Source organism: Catharus ustulatus, chromosome 2 (assembly GCF_009819885.2).
Source record: "Catharus ustulatus isolate bCatUst1 chromosome 2, bCatUst1.pri.v2, whole genome shotgun sequence".
NCBI lineage: Eukaryota > Metazoa > Chordata > Aves > Passeriformes > Turdidae > Catharus > Catharus ustulatus.
This window is the reverse complement of record NC_046222.1, coordinates 98,111,486-98,133,143: the sequence shown is the minus strand read 5'-3', so window position 1 is coordinate 98,133,143 and position 21,658 is coordinate 98,111,486. Positions and strand designations below refer to the sequence as shown.

Below are 21,658 nucleotides of genomic sequence, written 5' to 3'. Positions count from 1 at the left end.
TTAGACACACTGATGCTTTGCTTGTTCCTTGGAGGTATTTTTAGTGTTGGCTTTTCCTTTTCTGGAAGCTTCTAATGTAACAATACCTTACACCACAGTGCTGATACAGGGATCAGTGATTCATTAAAAGCTAATCCATGAGACATTAGGTTTACAAGTGTCACAGACACATTAGATTTGAGAACAAGGAGGGACACAGTGGTGAAAGGATTGTCAAATATACAGAGAATATCCCCGTGAGTGGGTACTACCATTAGTTTCGCAAGAAAGCATTAGTTCTGAAAATTAATTTCATATGTGTAATTACTGGAAACAGCTGTTTAGGAAGTGGTATTATAGCAAGTTAGACTGAAATCAGTCAAAAGACATTTTATTTCTTTTCTGCCATTTGAGGTTTAAGCAGCACTCCTTATATTTAGAAATCCCTACATCTGTAAAAAACCCACAAATATCACATATATCTAGTCAGTCTAATAATTCTAATCAGTCTAATAACTCAGCTATCTTCACTTGCACGCGATGTACACAGAGCTCTTCAGACTAACTCAGGGCTACTTCCTTCACTGTGAACGCCAGTCAGATATCTACAGGGTTTGATATAGTCTTTATAGAAAGAGAAAATGGCAGAAACTGCTTTACTTTTCCTCCATGGATAGTCGGTAAAGGTTCTCGCCCAAGAACTCGAGCCTCTCCCTTTGTTCCAGGTCCTGGTACAAGCCCTTGGGCACCTTGCTCAGGCCGTACACCAGCCCGAACAGGCAGCCGGCGATGGACCCGGTGGCCGCGCTCTCCCCTGCAGGTTTAAGCACAATTGCAGTGGTCTCTTAGTGCCACCTTCACACACATAGCCAAAAACTGCACTGAGCAAAGGAGGGAGCACTCCACGCCGATGGAGCACGGTGGGAGCGTGTTAGAGGCTAAGGATGGATACGAGAGGCAAGCACATGGAGATGCCACTGTGGCGTGCACTCCTGGGCTGGGAGTTCGCTTGGTTTTGGGAAAATCGACCCCAGCACAGCAGCTCTTGCAGGCAGCTAGCCATTGCTACGAACAAAGGAGGGAATAAGGAGTTGTAAGGGTGTCTATATAGAGCACAGGTCCTGGACTGGAGAGCATCCCTTCCCTCCTCACAGCACAGCACAGTGCAGGCTCCAAAACACCCAGCCTTGCTGAGGAGCACTGATGCTCTGTGCAGGCAGTGCCCGTGGATTTGTGCCTGCCAGGGTCTGCAGTGGGGACTGTGAGCTCTCACCACAGTCCTGGGGCAGGTCAGAGACCCAGAGACCCTTCAAAGGACTCACACCACATAAGGAGGGAGAGGGTGAGTCAGGGCTGGGCTCCTACCCCCCAGCTATGCTGACCCTCCCAAAAACCCAGATAGATGTGTCTGCTAGTGAGAAAGTTCTCTCTCACAAAGCTGGAGAAGTACTTAATTGTGTGCCTCCAAATGCTGGATTTTATTTGGCTGGCACTTGTTTGGGTGCTGTATTATTTTTCTCCCTGACTCGGTTCCATCACATGCAGCTAAAAGGCAGTTTTGCCAAAGGCGCTCGTGTTCTGTCAGGATCTGCGGGCCCTTTAGAAAGCCGTGCTGGATTTACTCCTCATGCACCTCTGGTGGAACCATGAGATGTAGATGGAGCAACACTTGAAAAGTGCTGTGATTGGCTTGTGTGGCAGCTGCTGCCAGAAGGACGGGGTTTAGAGGCTAAAATGTGAGAATGTTACAGACAGCAGGGCAGATTGGCCAGCAGAGGCAGCTGGCAGCCAGGAGCGCTCCATGCTGCCCTGCCGAGGGAGCAGGGTGGGAGGCACAGGGACCCTCACCTCCGTGGAACATGGAGCGGTTGCAGAGCTCTGTCCAGTCCCCACCACAGCCCATCAGGGCGTCGTAGGCGATCATGGGGGCGTCGTGGCCTCGCCGTCCCCCGCGGCCTTCGGAGCTCCACCGCCGGTACGTCTGCGGGAGAGACAGCGCTGGCAGGGCAGGGCAGGGCACTGCTGGATCCCACAAACCTGGGGTTCTGAGCTTTCTGTGCTTAACCCCCTGGAGAACACCGCTCTTGACCTGAGGCCTTGGAGCAGGCTTCCAAATTGGAGTGATAAAGTTAAAATCACGGGTGTGTAGTTAAATGGAAGTGTGTGCTTTCACATAGTGATGGGTTTTAAATTGGAGTTTTTTATAACACAGTAATAGGTATGGGACAAGATGGAAGATTTTAGGTGGTCTGTCTTTTGGTGTTCTTCCTCCTTCTTCTTCCTAGTTTCAGGTAGTAGTTTCTCAGTGCTACACTGAGGGTCACAGGAATTTGGTGATTAGGTTAAAACTATAAATAATATAAGTGTTTTTTGTCTATTGGACTGTTTAGCTTTAAGAGACCTTGTAGTTAGCTAAATCTCACTCCATTTTGCTCACTTCTAGCTGGTGGCTAGAAGTGTTGCTGAACATTCTGTACTTTTGATAAGATTTAATAAACTACCAAGCCCAAACACGAGAAAATCCATTTCCTTTGTGTGTTTTTTAGTCCTAGTTCTAAGTAAAAACAGAAAAAACTTCAAATAAGCCACTAATTAAGTGATGCAAAACACCACAGCCTTACAGCACTGCGGCTGCAGGCCTGGGCATTGGCACACCGGGCTGGTGTTTCCCCTGCAGAGTGGGATCCCAGTGATCCCTGAGGTGCTGATATAAACCTGCTGTCCAGCTTAATGCACCGAGTTCTTGGCAGGCCAAGAGGCTGGTTTAAGCAAGCCAGAAATGCCAAAAAGTACATCAAGACACATTTCAAGTTCACATCCTAGAAATCCCTTAGCATGTAAAAAATTAAGGTTGGTAAGGACATACTTCATCAGTCCTCCTCCTGCCTCTGGGAATATTCTCAACACCCCTTGCCGCACATTTGCAAATGTTTCAATTAGCCAAGTTTTCATTGGGGGTGAAAATGTTCTGATCCAGTAATTTCTTTAGGGCCTTAGTTTCAGACTGTGTAATTCAAGCCCCTTTCTCTGTCTTTTTCTTGCCAAGCCTTTTTTCTCCTCTTCTAAAAACACTTGTTGAACAAAAGGGGAAATAATTTGCAAGTGCAGGAGAAGAAGGAAGAAGAAAGAGCTCCAAACTCACAGTGAGATTTGCAAAGGAAAATTGGATTTTCTCTAGAGCAGGTACCTCCAACCCCAAATACCCAAATTATCTCAACACTAATAAATTTATAGTTAAAAAATACCTTCCTATGAAGAAATGGGCAGTTCTATTTCCTCAAGTTTAATTTCTATCATGGCAAGTTGAATGTTGTTGGTTGGCTGGCTCTTGGCTTCTGCAACATGTATGGAGGGTCTGCATTTCTCTCTATTCACTTTCACCTGAGCTATTTCATACTTGGTTGAGGTTTATCTACACATACATCAAACATGGCAGAGTCAGACTACAGCTTTACTCTATGCTTTCTTTTTTTTTTTTTTTTTTTTACAATTTAGAGAGATTATTTCTGCCTTTATACTGTCCTCTGCCCATGCAAATTTCCAGCCCTTTTGCTGCAGTTTGGATGCTGGTGGAGCTGCACAGACACACATGCAATGCTACCAAAGGCAGGAGGGCTCAGCACGGAGGGGCTGTTCTGGGTGTGCAGCCAGGCTTGCTCAAGTGTCACTGCAGTTATTCCTCCTCGTCCCTGATGCTCTGCACACGTCTGAGGTCATCCTGCCTTGCTGAAACAGCTTTACATTGGGGATAGCTGTCCTAGGACTGAACCTGGCTGCCCCAAGGCAGCACTTCCCAAACTGCTTCCTTCTCCTTTCAGCTCCAGTGCCTTTGTGCAGCTCTGTGCTGTGCTGTGGAACCAGCCCAGCTTGCCTTGGTTGGGCCAGCAAGGACCTAGGACTTGGATGGGGTGTCAGCATGCCCTCTCTGCTGAAGGCACTGAGCTGCTGCCAAGCCCAGGAGGTAATTCACATGTCTCCTCCTTGCTGTCAACTCCTGCCACCAGTAATTACTGTTGCCTCTGACTTCCTCACTGCTCAGGAGCACTCCCTTTCCATTCTTCTTTCCCTCTCCTTTCTTGGTTCTTTCACTCTGCTGGTTTAAGCAACTCCATCTTAAGAAAACGAAGTCCTGATGGTCTAAATTTCTTGGATTATTTTTATTTTGTCCCTCCCTCATTCTGTAGCACATTGTGTCCATCACAGGAAAGCAAGTCAGACCAGTGTTTTGTTTGCAGAATCAAGGCTGATCCCACGTGTTTAACAATGTCTGCCCATTCACTATGTATCTAACACCTTCCAAATGCACATCACTGAAAAATTATATATACCAGCTTATAGAGAATGTGGCCTTTGCTACTAAGCATTTCAAGCTGTGATTTCTTTTTGGGAGGGGAAATTGCCTTTGAAACACGCTTGAATCAGTCCAAGCCACATTTGAGGGCTTCACATTCACATGCTGCCATTGTACATGCAGAAAGGTGCACGTGGCCAAGCAGGAGCACGCACGTGGTGACCTGTGGGCAAGGGGTGTGCCAGATACTGGTGCTTTATTAACTGCATGTGAAAAGGCAACTGGCTATACTCCCAAACACAAGGGGACAGCTAGTTTGGAGGGAAGCAAAGGGAGGGCACTCCTGGAAAAAAGCCAGGTGGAATGGTCACCTTCTCCTCATCTATGCTTTCCATAGCTATTGTCACACTAATGAAGCATCTTGGCTTCTGCCAGGCTATGATCTCTGCCTGGTGGGGGAGTTTGAGGGCCAAGCACCATTTCCCCTTTTCTTGTTCATCAAAATAAATATCTCAGTAGGCCAAAATATTTGGGCTTGGGTAATGAAGGTAAATTTTGCTTCTGCATTAGGAATTCACACAGTTCTCTCTTGAAATGATCATGGGAAATTACTGTTTGGTATAATCTCTCCTTTTTTGCTTTGCTGAGACTCTACTAGTACTAGAAAGAATATGAAACTAGTAGCAAATTCATGGCACTGAATTAGTAAAATAAACCTGGAAGGGAATCTATTATTTATATTTAGTAATTTCTTATTATCCACAGTCAATTGGACTTCCATAGGCACCTTTCATTGCACAGATAATCTCAGCATAGAACTACGCTTAAATAGTCTGAAAAAGAAAGATTGATTTATGGTAAAAGGTGACAAGAACCACATGCTTATTGCTTAGTTGCTAAGTGGAGAGCTTTGGGGAGTGCCAGCCCATATCAGATAGCTGTAAACAGCAGGGAAGAAGACACATTATTTCTCTCGAGTTAAGAAGATATAACCAGCAAAGAAAAGATCATGTACATTATGAAATACTATCTCATGGAATGTGGTGAAACACCATCTCTCCAGACACTCAAAACTAGCTTGGCACAACCCAAGTTGGCAGTGAATCAATCACTTGGGATGTCTGTCTTCTGCTCAAAGGACCAAAAAATCATAGACTGGTTTGGATTAGAAGAGACCTTTAAAGACCACTGAGTTCCAGCCCCTGCCATGGACCGGGACGTACTCCACTAAACATGACCAAATCCAGCTTCTAATACCTGGGGGCATTTTTGGGGCCACAGCTCCATTAGACTTTAATGAGAGCTCCAGGCAGGACATTTGCTTTTCCACCCTCAGATATCCATGGCCCATGTTTTGTACCTGCTCTGGGTATCAGATCATTAAGCCTGCTGCTCTGTACTGTTTTCTCACATTGAAGCAAACCCAAGATTGGTGGTAACAGTTTTGTTTTGGTTTTTTAAAAGAACCAAAAAACTGAGTCGAGGATGGGAGTTGTTTTTTCTTCCTTGAAATTTCAGGTAAAAAAAAAAAGAAAATTTCCTGCCTGCTCTGACAGTGGAATCAGCTGAATAACAGTGGTTTGTTTCTTTGAAAATACCCCTATTGGTTCAGAGCCATCCTAAGAAATTTTGGAAGTTGTAGTTACCTTTTCTCTCTCCTCTGCATCATAATTGGCTGGAAAGACAGGTTGATTCTGATTTTCCTCATTGATTTCTCTCTCCTCCAAATAAAACTGCCACTTGGCTTCAAAGTAAAACCAGTGCTCTTGGTATTCTGAAGGTAAAAGAAATAAATGATGTAGTGTTTAACTTTGAGAAAATTTTCAGTTCTATTTTAACATATGTTAAGGATAATGACCGTATTGACTGACATGAAACCCCAGGTATTTTACAGTAATGTACTGCATATATACTAAGTATGTATGGAGTGGGACATCCAATTGAAAACAGAGGATGAAGAAAATAAAGAAAACACTTTCAGAATTTTGTGCTATTTTAATGTCATTTAAGATATATCAAGATTAAATTTTACAAGAATTTACTGACACGGACTCCAAGGAAAAGATAACAGTCAACAAATAGAAAATAATAAATTCTTTGTCAGTTTTTATTTATTTCCTATGATTAAAGAATATCTAAAAATGCTTCCACATCCTAAATACAATTTGCCACCTACCTCAGTTACCAATTTTTAATTGCATAAATTCTCCAGTATTTCTGTTCTATTTTCATCACATTTATTGTGTGATCATTCAGGAAAAAGTAGATAGAAAAGTCTAAAATTTCCATTTGCATATATTACAGTACATATCAAATGTAGCAAAGGGATAAATAACACACACATCTGCTAACTGTGTCCCTAGAAATAAGGTTTTTTTAAATAACCTTATGTCTTTCTCATTTTTCTCTACCACTTTGGGAAGTGATCTCTAATCATGTTTAATGTTTCTCATGTAAATAAAATTATTACATTTATTTAACCAGCCAGTGCTCTGGTTCACCCTTTATAAAAAGGCTTGAAAAGGCACCTAAGTCAGTCACACAGGGCTGTTAAGCACATACACATGTGCCTCCCTGCAGAACTGAGACCTGAGGGAAACCCGCCTGCCAAGCTGAGCGGGGTGAGGAGTTAGGGAACAGTGAGGTGGCTCAGATGGCTAAATATGCCAAAGAAAACTAGCAATCTGGGATGGGACTATGGGTGTGAAATAAAATGCAACATTCCCACTTTTCCCCTGTCTCCCTCCTGCTTGGCTGTTCAGTGGTGTGTGCTGCTGAGCACACACATAACTAAACCCTTCACCTGAAGAATGCAATCTGATTTTGCTTCTTTTCCTAAAATGCCTAAAGTGGTGACTCTCTTTGGCAATTAAGATCTTTAAGTAGGGCTTTTTTGTAAAAATCCAAGCTGCTTTGTAGGACCTGATGCTTTCACAAAGTTGTCAGCTGCTAGTGTCCCCCAGCCCCAGCCAGTGATGAGCATTCAGCCACATGCCTGAGGCACCTGGAAATGTCCAGCTGCCCTTTTTTTGAATTTGTGACCCAGTTTGGCCCCATTTCAAAGAAACCATTCACCAGAACCCTAAAAAGGGGATGTGTTTACAAAAACAGAGTTAAAGGGCATTTACAGCAATCAGGCCAAGGACAGCATCTAGATGTATCTACAACATGTAGAGGAAAACAAATGTAAGCAAAGCAAATGTAAACTATTGCAACCCACTACAGCAGCTGGTTATGACAGTTTTTAGAAAGGTCAGTGGCCTGACCATTCTATTTAGTTTTTGTTGGCTTTTTGTTTGTTTGTTTGTGTGCTTTTTTCCTAATTCCCCCATGACAATAAACCATAAATGCTTCAAAAATGAATGTTTTCTATGTAGCACCTTAACAAGCAAGGTGCTTCTTCCACAGCTTCAGAAATAGAGGGATCAAGCAGCTGAAGGAGATTTCTGTTGGGTGGACCTGTAGCATGGTCAGAGTCCCATGCCACTAAGCCTAGCAAGGCTCTGCACCATCCCTCGAGCCCAGCCGAGGTGATGGCCACATTCCGGTCCGTGGAACTATCTGTAATCCAGTCATTGCAACTGGATATCATAGAGGGGTATAAAGTGGAACTCTCTGTGACATGGATAACAAACTCTGTTTGTTATCCATGGGGGATAATATAGCTAAAATAGGATTTTCTAAAACTGGAGGACTCTTTGGCAGGATTTCTTTGCAGCGCATCTCAGCAGCCAAGGAGCTTAACTTTAATGCAGGACACTTTTCCCACTACCAAAATAGGATGAAGCTCAACAATACGGGCACTGGCTGGAGGGCATGCCTCAGGAGCCCAGCACACATAGCTCCACTCCAAGGGGTCCTGCTGGGGTGGAGTGACAGGGACCTGCTGCAGAGACACTCACATCAGAGCTCGATCACATTAATCCTGCACCTGCTCTCATGGGTCCCTGCTAAAAAAATCCTGGTGTGCAATGAGGCACAGATGAAAATGCAGGGTCTTTCAGAAAGCCTTCCTGGGGCTCCTTTCAGATTTTAAAGCAGCAGCTTTTCTTCAGGGGTAAGTTTTAATTTCTGAGTGCTCTTGAGTAAAGATTTCTATTGAATTTAGTCTTTCTCAACAGCTGTCCCTTAATGTCTTTCCTTGAAGTTTCAATGTAATGATACTTGTCTGCCCATGGCAGGTCTCACCATTACAGACATCACTTCCTGGCAAGAGGGACTAAAGTACTTAGCCCCAAAGACCACGTGCACAGCAATAATAAAGTAGTAGTATCAAGTTCAGTAGTTGGGTGACACTCAGTTGTTTAAAACAAGGATAAAACAGGTTGTGTCTTTAAGATTTGTTCAGAAAAGCAACAACTCAAATCTGAATTGTGGCCAAAAGCTAACTCTTGGTCAGGAGGTATCTGCAGGTGAAATTTCCTGGCAGGATGAAGAGCGTCAGTGGTTTTATTCCTGGAAGATGTTGAACTGCACTAATTGATGGAAGGCAGCTGAATAATTAATCTCAGCAGTCAGTTTGCCTAATAACCTGCTAAATATAATTTCCTTCCTCCCCCCCTGCCCAGCAATCTCTGAAGATTCCCTAAAAATAAAACTGTGCAGTAGGGCACGGTCATTGCTATTTTGCTTTGTATTTTTGCCACCAATTCACCAGGCAACTAACTGGTGGTAGAAGAAGGTGGCACTACCTATGAGGAGCTTGTTTCTCTGAGCAGAGAAAGCAGGAGGACGACCTTTGGAGGGAGGAGAGGGGGGAAAGCAGTAAGATGTAAAGACTAGGGAGTGACATTTCTTCAGTGCCTTTCCAGCTAAACTTAGCTTTAAGAAAATAAACTCTTGATCCAGACTCAGTACCTGCCATGTGACGAATGGTCTTCTTGCAGTATTCTTCAGCCATTGGCACAATCTTCATCATCTCTCTTCCCCACTGCGCCAGGGGTTTCCCTTGTATTGCGTATGCCACAAAGAGGGCTGTGCAGAGGGACCCTAGAAAACCTGGAATTCACAAATAACAAGGATTATCAGTGCATCTGTGCTGGTACCATCCTTTTTGTCCTTGTTTCTCCTCAAAAAATCACCAGTGGAATGCCTCATGGCTGTCAGGTAGATTAACAAATGTACACTACCCATCTCTGCCTTTTTGCAGCCCGACTTGTGGCATGTCAGGATTATTGGCTAATGAGTGCTGCGCATTGGTTGGCAACTTATCTTACAGAGGAGGGAGCTTCTGTTCTAGTGGTGTAATGCGATAGAAATTGAGGTAGGGGTCAAAAATAAACACCATCTACCAATGGGATACTGAAAATCTTCTAATTGAAGTCACATGAAATAATTGACTGTACAAAGTGATTCAATTACAAACTATATCAGCTTGTTTACAGTATCACTCGCCCCAAGAGTGGTGGTTGCTAGATCTAACACTATTTCTGGCTCATTAGACTCTAAGGGAACAAACCCATGGCCCCTTAGGTGAAAGAAGAAATTGTCCAAGAAAGACATGCTGGTCTTCTATTTGTAACTCTGGCTACAAATATTTCAGCATTGCAAATATTACAAGTATTATAACTGTTGATGGGCACTCAACACTTCCATGACACCAGAAAAAGTTGGCTCATTTCTTATATTTGCTTGTGCCCTTGGCATTCTGTCAAGGACAGGAGCATCAACCTGGTGCAGTGTGCAGAAGAAGCTTAAGAAAAGCAGTCAATCATTTAAATAAATCCCAGGTGAGCAAAGTATTGATGCAGGTGCTTCTCTCCCAAAAGCGTTCATTCATGCATAGAGGTAATCATGAATTTTGTGTGTTTTGCTGAAGATAAAACAAAATTATTTTAGTAGGTGACAAGTCCAGATGAGGTGATGACTAATTACCTCTGCCACAAGACCTGCACTACAGAGTCAGGCTCAAGGCACATCTAACTAGAGTCCCATATATGAATAGAATATTTGCATATTCTATTGTATTAATAATAAAAAGAAAGCCTGTGTAGACCCAGCCCAAAGGGTCTCACTCAGATGCACAGCATCTAGCCCAGATAACAAAGATCTTGAGGGGCACATTTCCTGTGAAGGTGGCAGCAGAGGGTTTGATAAAGGTAAATCAAAGGGCTAGAGAGGGGCAGTGGGACAGCTCGTCCAGAGGGTAACAGGCTGGGGAGTGCCCTGAAGGATTTCTGGGGGCTGGCAGTCTCCTCCTGCCTGCTCCCCAGGCTGCCCACGCCCTTTGCTGTTGCTGTTGCCTGCTGCCCCTGCTCAGAGCAGCTCTCACCCAGCCTGCTGCTCCCCACTGGGGAGGAAAGCACACCTGCCAAGGGGTCTGCCTCTGCAAGACAGAGTGAACCCCTACCATGGAATGGTTTGGCTTCTCCATTCCCAGAGCAGCTAGGCTAGTTTTAGGGGCCATTTTAATTACACAGCTTGATTGATTTTGACAAGACAACCCCTTTACCTGGTCTCCTTTGAACCATGGCACACCTGTGGACTTTGCAGCTGCCTTAGCAGCAAGCTCTGAGGCTTCACTGTGCATAACATGGGGAAATATTTCCTTTGTCTGCTCGTTTCGATCCCAACTGACTCACTGGTTGGGTTTTCTGAGTCTGAGTTATGAGGCATTTCCCTGACACATTTCAGGATGGCAGTGAGGTGCATGTGAGCCTTCTATCCCACTCTTTCCTGCCTCCCTGTTGTGCCACTTGTTTCTTTTCCCAGCTGAAAACTCTTTCTGGATGTAATTTCTCATTGCATGGAAGGTGTTTGACAACTTGGATCCTCCTTGCTGCCATTTTCTGGGTCTCATAAACCTTTTTTTGACATGACTGACAGACTACAAACTGTCTTATGGCTGCTAATGCACCACAGACTTTGCATACCAGCCTAATTTTCTGCTTGGTTTTGAGCCCTTCTCTCCTAATTTTATGGCATCCTGATGGCTTTTCTGACTGCTTCATAGCACTGAGCATGTTGCATGTCACCATTCATTATGGTTTTATTTATTGCTGTCAAAAACAGACAGAATGAATACAAGTTTACATAGCATAAAATTATCAAAATGACAGACCTGAATATTAAAAACAACATTAAATCTGCTTATTTAGGTTTTGTTCTGAAAATATTTCAGATTGCATCCTAAAATATGTGGAGTTAGGATTTTTTGGCTTACTACCTTTACCTACATGATTGGATATGACAAAATCTGCCCAGAGAAAAATGTTGTTGTCCCCTGAACCATAAATTTGCATGGTAACAGTGAATCATCTAGATATACATGAATCCTAAAATTTGGTCAGGGCAACTAACATGAATATGCTTTGGACAAGGCAGGTTGTGTTTAGATACTGGGATTTTGGAAGAGAAAACAACTATGCCTGAGGATGTTGTCTGCATAATACACAGGCAAATACATAAGCCTGTATAAATAGCACACACATATATGTGTTAGCCAAGCAAGGTTCAAACTGAGGGCTTGGAGTCTGCAAAGCAGAAGTGGTTTAACCAGGGGAGCCATGTTAATTCCTGCAGAAGAACAAAGCTGCCTTAGGGGATGTCAGAGTGCAGGCATTACCTGTGGGATGGTTATGAGTCATTCGTCCACATTCAATGCTCACTTCAATAAGTGTCTCCAGCCTTTCTGGCTTCCAGTATCGCATCCCTAAACACATGGCTTTTGTGGAAGCTCCAAATCCAGAACCTAAAGTAAAGGGATAACACCAAGCATTTAAAAGGAGACTCATTTCACACAATAATGTTAATAAAATATGAGACAAGCACACTTCACCCTCATACGTGGGAAGAGAACTCCTCAGGGAATGGGGAATTACCATGCAAAACAAGTTACAAGTTTTGAAAGTTTCTTGCAAGGAATTTTGCTCCTACATAGTCACTCTGGTTTTACAGAATAATATAATAAAATATATAATCACGTACATAATCAAATGCTATGAAGAGCATAGTGGGTTCAGAAAGCTGTGTGCTGTCTTGTTCACAGTACTTGTTTGATCCAAACTCTCATCCCAACTTCACTCATTCTTGGCTGACACTGCTGTTTTGCTTGCTCCAGGTGCCCACACCAGAAATAGAACTTTGAGAAAGAAATACATTTCCCCACACCCTTATTTTATAGCTGTAAGCACACAGTTAAAATACTTTATATGAGTCTCACAGTTCACCTTTCAATTTCATCCTGGAGAGCCTCACCTGTTTCTGCTATGTACAAAAATAATGTGTCCAAAACAAACTAAAGGCTACCAAACCAAATCCTGCAAAGTTAGGCAATGTCAGAACTGAAGTTTGCCATGCAACCTAGAATTAGTGTGTGTTGTGCTACAGCCTACACTTACTGAGCTTAGTCTTGGCAATCTCCACCTCCATGTGGCACAGAATTTATTGACTAGCTAATTCAGAATTTCTTTTAATCCTTAGCACTGAGTGTGTGATCCTAGGTGTTCAACTTTTAAACACTTCATTGAATGGAGTTAAACTTACTAATGAGTTTCTCTGCAGTACTTATCACAGTAATTTTAGGATCCCAGAGAAGTTTTAATGAGCTTATCTTCACCAGGCACCAGTGAGGTGATTATCTCCTCTTTGCAGCTGGTGAGCCAATGCCCAAAAAAGCATTAACTCATTGTAGGCAACCACCCTGGGATGGATAGGCTTCGATTTTTCAAAGTACTTTGCATTTTTCAGCGCTGTCTTTGCTCAATCACACTTCCCAGTGACCTTGGGAATAGCTGAGAGCAATCAGCATTTCTTCTTGGTTCCTGGGAGATAAGGGGCATATTTAGGCTGCCTAATTTTAGCCTATGTGAACCTGCATTAGGAGCCCAACCTCCTTGTCTTTCCCGGACAGGCAGCATGGAGAAAGGCAGTATGTCCATAGTGCGTATGATGAAGCAGCCAATGCCAAGGAGCCAGAGTCACAGCTTTCAGTCACTTATCTGGAGAAGGGCACTCAGCTGCTCCACTGGGCTTTGTCTGCTGCAAGAGCAAAGCACTTTGGCTCTTCTGGAACATCTCTTGCCATTAAGTCTCATCCCAAGTGGCTCCAGCTCCGATGTCCTGAGATTATGAGTGTGATCCAAGTGGGGTAGTGAGGGTGGCACTGAGATCTACTTCAAGCTAAACTGGAACCTGAGCCAAACTAACATGAACAACCTACTGGCATTTCCAGGTGCAACATCTGAATTTTCCGGTTAGGTAGAGTTCTTCTACCCTGAGAGCAGCTATCCAGGAGCAGATAAAACTGTCTGCTTATCCCACAGATGACATAGAAACCACAAGGAAGAGTCAGGAAGGAAATCCTGTCTTCCAGGGCACCACTCAACTGGGAGAAAATATCTTCTTCTGCTTGCAGGACCAAACTCTTCATTAAACCATCTGCTGCCATAGATAGCAGATGAGAGTCTTCACTGTGCAAACCTGGTTTCTCCAAAGGAGAAATGTTGGTTATCCAAGAGGGAAGGTTCTTGCAATACACAAAGCTGCTAATTAAATAACATCTCTCAGTATATCTGAAGTGGAAGATGTACTTCAGCAAACTGACTGCTGCTCTGGAGGAGCTTCAAACCCACTTCATCAAATTCCTACTGTCTGGGGAGTTCCATTAAAATCTTCTGCAGAATTAGATGAGTAAACTTGATAATAAAAAATTCCATCACATGGAGTAACATTAAACCCAGACAGAGCTTCAGGGAGCTAACTCTCATGTATCACATCTACCATTTGAGCTAAGGACATAAGGGACAGCAAGACTAGTCCAAGCAACAGGGGTGACACATGTGACAACATAAGGACTGTCTTCCATGATCAGACCAAAGGTCAAGCCAACTCATCATGTCTGACAATGAAAAGGATACTCAAGAAAGAGTAAAAGAGAAGTACAATGACATTATCTCTTTGTACTAACTAAGCTGCTGATAATTTGTCTCCCTGATCCAGGAGGCAGCTGACTATTCATCTTCCTGCTTAAAAACCCTTGAAGGATTTCCCCTGGGTGAATTTGCCCAGCTCATTTCTGAACTCACATGAACTGTAGCATCTGCAAATTGGCATTGGAAAATAGTCATGCAGCTTATGTAGGTGTTGTGTGAAGAAGTCTTTTTTTTTGCTTGCTTTGAGCACATGACCTCCTAGTTACATTTGAAGTCCCTAGTTGTGTCCTGGAGGAGACAGTGAATTTTTGCTGTACTTATCCATGTTTCCCAGTTATTTTCCTTTTCATTTATGCACTACATTATTCTTTTTTAGTGTGTCATATCTCATTGTGATTTTCTTCACTCTACACCTGTAGAATAACAAAGATTAGGGTCATGGCTGCTAAGTCCTGAAGAGGATGTGCCTTTTGTGACTACAGATCATTCTGCATGAAAACTTAGAGCCCATCACCTTTATCTCCTATGCATCTGCAGCTTAACCTTCTCTTCAACTTTCCCCTCAACTTTCTGCATTTTCCCTCACACTTTTCCCTCATGTGCCTCTGCCAATATCATCAGCAAAAAGTTCTCAAGTACTTCTAGGAAGCCCAAAGGTTGCTTCCATAGATGCAAATAAAGACCTGCTTGGATGCTGCAGTCTTGGCCTGAAAGACACATGGTACAGCTAGAGCCCAGCTATTTGACCCACCTGGCCTTTTGCAGTGGCTGCTAAAGCAAATCTCTGGCTCAGATGGTACTACCTTACTCAGATTTTGGTTCCAGTTCTACAATATCAACAGTTCTCTTCTGAACAATTTGAAGTTTTGGCAGTGGGTCAAAATATTTTTACCATGTCTCAGAAATACTTACAAACAGAGGCAAACACTTAACGGAGAGAAATTCAGCCTTGTGCTTATCAATGTTGTAAATTGTAAACAAGCTCTTAAAATGGAAGGTGTTAGACAATCTTGGGCAGGTTTTCTGGTGATCACAGGAATCTCACCAGCCCCTGACATAACCCAGGTATCCCTGCAATGAGTGTGGCAATAAGCATGACATGAGGTGGCAGAGACACATAGGGCAGTTTGACTTAGAGATTCAGTGTGCTGACTAAACCCACAAGAATTTGAGCAGAGAAGCATCCATAAGCAATGCAAAATTACCTAAGACAAGTCCATGAAGGCTGGCACATGACTTATTGCTGGAAGCAAGATAAGATAGAATTCCCACAGCAAATCAGCAAACCTTTTGGTTCCAGCCCATCCAAAATATTATCTGACTGCTAGGCATTCAATCCCAGGTATTCAATGCCTGTGGCATGTTTTTGCCTCAAGAAGAATTTTGTGCAAATTCAGTTAACAGTTAATTATGTTCACAGTAGTGTTGGGTCCCATAGAAGACAGAACATCTCCAGGTCACTAGTTCTTCTGCTCTCAGGGTGAAAAAAAGCCTTCCTGAATGCTAGTTTGTCAGACCAGATGGAGAAAGTGGCTTTCAGCTGTCAGATCTCAAGGCAGGAATTAATTTTAGACTCTTTTAGCCCAGAGTATCCCCAAAGCAGATAGCCCATCATGGAAAACTGGGGAGGAGGAAGGCTGAAAGAAGAGAGGTAGCTCCAGCCCTGTGGTGGACCAGGGAACAACCATACTCAACTGCTTGTCAAACTGTTAAGAGCTACTTGGGGCCAACAGCAGCTCCCACAATTATTTCCACCAAATTTTATCCACTGCCAGTCACAAAACACATGACAGCTGCCAAAGGGACACTTTCTCAGATTTGGCTGGCTGATATCAGGGTGGGAAGAATACACCCTTTTCACTCCCAGCAGCTGTTGTGAGGAGCAGAGGACAAGTGAAAGAAGCTTTTTTTTGTCAGAGAAAAGTGGCTGCAGAGACCCAGAAATAGCTGTGGCATTGTGCCACCGGGTCTTTGCCATGGTGTTGCATCAATATTCAGTTCTGTTGAGACAGTGTGTTCTGCAGTGGCTGAGCATCACACAAACACAGCCACATCAGTGTGAGCTGACACTGTTTTTGGCTGTCTGGGTCTCCCTCCTCTGATCATGGAGTGACCCTACAGGCTTTCAGATTAATTGCACTGTGTGTGTTTGTGTGTGCACATAGCTGTGTGTGTGTGTTATTTAACTTGATGTGGAAATGTTTCTCAGTGAATAAATGATTTTTACTTAATTTCATTTTTTCATAGACGTAAATGATCATAAAGAGAAAAAAGAGAGGGTGAGGCATAGGTAAACCAGGCTAGGAATGTTAGAGATTACCAACAAAACAATCATAGCTGGTAGCAGGACATCCAAATGCAGAAAAGTCTCTGATTTCCCTCCAGTGAATATGTTGGTGTTTAGAGCAATTTATAGGCTTGGCATTTTGTTTCAGATCTGGTGTTACTGAAAAGATCCAAGTCTACAAACATTTAAAGGAAAAATGGCAGAAAATATGTCTTAAAATAACCATTAAACTCAGGGACAAAGATCTGGACCCTGAGGCACAGAGCCAAGGACAAAGTCTCTTTAAATAGATGTTAAAGAGGGAGGGGTTTGCTTACAAGAGGACACAGTGCCCTACAGAAGGAATTCTTGGCAGGTCTCTTGTCATCCTCAGGCAAACATGGAAATGTTTTGGGGTAGTGGCCTTTGATGTCAGGAGGGAAAAGGAAACCATTTCCATATAGCCACAAACACCGAGAGCATGCATTATTCCAGCCAGGCCTCCTGGAAGGAGAGCAGTACCATACCCTTTTCGTTGAAGGGTGTGTGCCAAGCCAGAAGGTGGTTGTCAGGTTTTAGCTCCCTGCAGCCTTCGATGGTGGCGGGGTCCGGCCGCCTGCCCGACAGCTTGTCCACAGCATCCACATAGCGCTTCACCAACTCCCGGTACAGGTCTTCTAAACACCAGTAATCTGCTCAGGGGAGGGAACAGAAGGTTCTTGTGTGAAGGCAGAAGAGCAATAACACTCAGAAAACAGCTCACTGTGCATTTGAGAAATATTCCTGTTTCTGCTTCCAATATACCAAGTCATGTTTCTGGTGCCACTGTCACATTTTTACACAACACGACAGCGGGCTGGAGGGAGAATGCTGCTGACTCTCAGTTCTCATCTTCCCCTCCTTTCCTTTCTGTGTTTAATTCCTTCACTGGAATTAACTTTATTTAAGCTCTGTGGTGTGAAGTCATTACAGAGATGCTCGCCTGTCAGGTGGCAGCGTGGCTGCCACAGGGTCTGGGTGAAGCCAACTGTGCCTGGCTCAGCCCCTGCCTTTACAGATGAGAATCCAATTGAAACAGAAAAGCCTTTTTTCCCTTTTTTTTTTATTAATTACCACATTACAGAATCACTTTAAGAGAGATGTATGACTAGATACAAAAGCAAATTGACAACTTCCTTTTTAAAATCTGTATGTTAATTGTATTTTGTCTAAAATTTGTAGGTCTTTCATGCAGGGATCCAAACATCTTATAATATCATGAACAGTGAGGTTTAAAAAAACACTATAAAAATAAGTAAGAGTAGTAAAACCCTACTGCCTGAAGGCATTTTCCAGCACATAAATTTCTCTCTGTAATAAGTTCACTAACAATATCTGTTTATAGGATATTTTTACCAAGTCCTACAGTGTTGTCTAAGGAGGAACCTTTCCCCTGTTAAGCACAGACTGATTCTTCAATATTGCTGCTTCTCTCAGTTGGTGTTGCTGGTCTTGGTCTTGAAGAATCCAGCCCTTGACTCGTGTCAAGGAAAACCTTCCACTGGCAGTTATTACAGCTGTGTAATCAGTGAGAGCAGAGGGCAAAGGCATTTATCCATTTATATATTTTCTACATGCTTGGTGAAACCCCATTTAATACTTGGTTAGTTGCACAGGCTGAATGACACAGCAGGCAAAATTCTTCTAAAAATATCTTCATTTTGTCAAAGATGGTGAATTCTGGGAATCCACAATTTAACTTAAGAGAAAGTTTGGAGTCCCAGAAGCAAGAAACATTCAGTTATAGAGGCAGGCAAAAAAGAAGATGAAGGGAAGAACGAAGATTCCTTTTCTTTCACATAAAATAATACCCTATCAGTTACACTGGCCATCCCACATGTAATCCTAAAGAAACAAGACACTTTCAAGCTGCCATCTCTTTCCAGATTTAGGAGTCAGGTGTCACAGTTTATCCAGGCAGGAGCCAGGAGCAGGGTTTACTGCAGAAACCTCATCCCCAGAGCACAGAGTCCTTGTGGTCCAGCACCTCCTGGCTGTTCGAGCCCACCAAGGTTCCCACGCCTGGAGCCAGATTGCTGTCTCAGCCATCAATAGGGCAGGTTCTTTCTTTACAAATTAACTCCTATTTTTTTCAACCCATGTGTAAGCAGGAGAGGAAAACAACACTTTTGTCATTACAGAGATAGTTTCCCTGGTTTGATGACGCTGTCCTTGTTCCTCCCTCCCAGGACAGATTCCTCCTGGAAGCAGATGTTTTGTCTATCCTTCACTGTCGGGTCAACCTTTCAGTCAGAGCACATGGTGGGTTTGGGGGGGCACAGCTCAGTCTGCAGCAGTGCCCACAGCCCCAGTTGCTTGTGGCCATGCGCCTCCTGGGATGTTCTCCATGCAGCTCCAAAGCACTGCCCAAAATCCCCTCCCCAGGTGAGAACTGCCTTTAACACAAGCCTGCACCTCAGGCTTGGCTGCTGCCCCAGCCCAGGCTGGGAGCTCCCCCAGGGCAGTGCCCTGACAATGACAACAGGACTTCATGGCTCTAAGCTGTGGGCATGTTTGTCCCAGCCTACAAGTATCGTACAACTGCCCGCCGGTGAGTGTCTAGGGAATGCTGTGGCCAGCAGGCAGCCAGCCAGGCAAACAGGATGTGCAGGGAGCAGGGCATTGAACGACAGAGATATTTTTATTGCTTAATTCCCCTCCTTTTTTTTTTCCTGGCTTACAATATTCCAGTCACCCAATATATTCTTTAACATCTGTTCCCGCAGCAGTAGGGGCAGGTCTCCAGCCTGGTGGCAGATGCTTTCAGCCTCACAGACATTCACCTTCTTCAGCTTCACTCTGTTGACGTGGGTGATTTGGCACCTAGGCTGGGCCATGAGCAAGCCATGGGGCTTTTTTGCATTCCCCATGTTAGGAGGAGACACAGCTGTGAGCAGGAGCAGTTCTTGTTTCCCTTGTGGGAAGCAGGGAGAAGGACTCGTTTTATCCCACTCAGCAATGTTGCTGTGAGATGAAAATTTTTTACTAAAATTCCCTACTCCATCTTGCTGTTTCCTCTCTGGCCCACGAAAGCACCTTTTTAAAATGCTTGTCTGATGAGGTCCAAGAAATGAGAGTGTAGGATAAACACAGTCAATGGAAACTGTAGCTTAAAGTTTTTTCTTTAGAGCAATTTACAGGCTATATTTAAGAAAGTAATTATTATTTTACTGTTGGTCCAAGTGACTTGACTACCCAGAAGTTATGATTTTAGAGGGTTCAATAAGCAAGAAACATATGATATGTATTTAATCATAGCCTATATTCAGAAATATGCTAGTCATCTTTTTTCTTGATAGGCTGACATCTTGTCCTTATCTTTAGTGTATTAGCTACCCCTTAAACCATTGGCTAGCTAATAGCCAAGTATGAAGTGTCCTACACACTCTTCAACTGATCTCTACCTACTAAATTTAGAGCAGATTGGAAGCAGGCAGATAAAGGAGTGGAACACTAGCACAAAGGAAATCTCATTGATGTGAAGGATACTACATTGGGAGTTTCTGCTACTGGTTATGCAGTTATGCAGTGCCATGAGTTTTAACAAAAATCAGGAATATGTTTACAGAGATTTAAAAAAATTGAATTATTCTGAAGAGGCAAAATACTGTTGAGAGATCACTGTCTTCTGTACTTTCTATGATCTTGCCAGTCTCAGCAAGCTCTAGTTTGATGGGTAAGGTGTTGACACAAACACTTCTCATCTTAAAAAAACTACCCCCACCTTAAAAAAAACCAAATGCTGTCTCTCAAACCATTGTGTTTTTAGAAGACATCTTAATAAGTTCCACTATTCTGACAGATTTCATTATAAATACAGTATGTTAGGATACTTTTTGGACTAAAGACATAGGTCTTGCTTATAAAAAAAATAGGTTTTGCAGATGTGAGGGGCAGCAAAGAGGTACAGCACTAGTGCTTTTAGCCCGAAAGAGGTACTAAGGTAACTCTACTCCAGCCTGGAGTTCTGGACACAAACATGTAAAAAATGCACCCAGAAGAGTTCTTATCTGTTAGAGAAGACTCTCTAGTGGCTGTATTATTCCCTGATGCACTCCAGCATACAGATAATCTACTCAGCAATTATTGTTGTTACACTGGACATGTGGTATTTTAGTCTTTAAGCTTTAACCAAAGGTATCTCTCTAAGGAAAATACAGGAAGAGCCAATCCACACTCCAGAAATCAGAACCCCCCAGTTTGTAAGATGGTCACAATACTTTGCTCATGGAGCAGCCAAACTAATGCATATTATCATTCACATAAGCAGCATTTCTGACACGCTTTCTCACGATTTCCCCAGCAATCAGGCTTATTTTAAGAAATGCAGCAGCTTGACAGGACTGCTCCTCTGCAGATTGCCATTCCCGCCGTACCTACCTGTGATGACAGCCTCAGCTGTAGCCATGTGCATGAGCGTGTTGTCACTTACTGGCCACTTGTCGGGAGACAGCACCAGGTTCTCAAGCCCTCCAATTTCCTTCAGCTCCTGCTGGATTTTTGCACCTAAGGCATTGTTTTCACGGGAGAAATTGCGATAACCGAGAGCATCCCCTACCCCAGCCAGAACAAGCGCAGCCTTAAATTTATCCATCCCCAAGACACTTTCCACTTTCCTTTTGCCTGAGACAGCCACCGAATCTTGATCTTCCTTTGTTCCTTTGCCTTCAACTCAGCTCCCACGACACTTTATATCAGCCATTGTGTCACACCAAGAGCTCTCTCTATAAGGCAAGGACTTCCTTTTCTGGCTCTGCAGATGCCATCTCTTGTCTGAGACCCGACAGAGAGGAAATATTTCATAACCCAGGGATTTTGCAGGGGCTTTGTTCAATGAAACTGTAAGAGCAGACCTGCAAAAGCCTCGTTTCTGTAACCCAGCTTAAAGTAAGCCAGGAGATCCTTAGCCCTACCCAGCCAAAGTAACTCTACACCCAGAAAAACAGATGTCTCCACAGGGGTGCTTATTTATTCAACAACATGTAAATTAATATTTTTTCTTCTGCCCATTCCTGATATGCTGAAATCAGCCTCCCTCTCAGGGATCAGTCAGAAGTAAAGGCTATTATAAAAGCAGTTTTCCAGGCTCTGTACACACTAGAACGAGGGATTAAACAGTAAGAAATCTAGTGAAATGCAGGTGACCTCTCCCCTTCCTACTTATCCCCTATGAAGATATTTTCTTAACTGTTTTCTTGCTCTGGTCCACCT

General features: G+C 43.4%; 1 protein-coding gene across 1 annotated transcript; it reads right to left on the bottom strand.

Annotated features, from left to right (window-relative positions):
• Positions 1 to 564: 564 nt before the first annotated feature.
• On the bottom strand, positions 565 to 21,041 carry ADPRHL1 (ADP-ribosylhydrolase like 1). The gene is made up of 7 exons (XM_033052530.1): positions 20,828 to 21,041; positions 16,936 to 17,100; positions 11,835 to 11,960; positions 9,128 to 9,268; positions 5,917 to 6,044; positions 1,828 to 1,960; positions 565 to 793 (listed from the first exon to the last, which is right to left on the bottom strand). Exons 1-7 carry the CDS (start codon positions 21,039 to 21,041, stop codon positions 636 to 638), a joined length of 1,065 nt encoding a protein of 354 aa, XP_032908421.1. The 3' UTR covers positions 565 to 635.
• Between the last annotated feature and the right edge of the window lie 617 nt (positions 21,042 to 21,658).

Coding starts and splice junctions, on each gene's coding strand:
- ADPRHL1 (XM_033052530.1), bottom strand. CDS start 21,041: ATGGATAAATTTAAGGCTGCGCTTGTTCTGGCTGGGGTAGGGGATGCT. Junction 9,269..11,834: donor GACTCATAACCATCCCACAG/GTAATGCCTGCA, acceptor TGTGAATTCCAG/GTTTTCTAGGGTCCCTCTGC. Junction 794..1,827: donor CCGCTCCATGTTCCACGGAG/GTGAGGGTCCCT, acceptor TTAAACCTGCAG/GGGAGAGCGCGGCCACCGGG.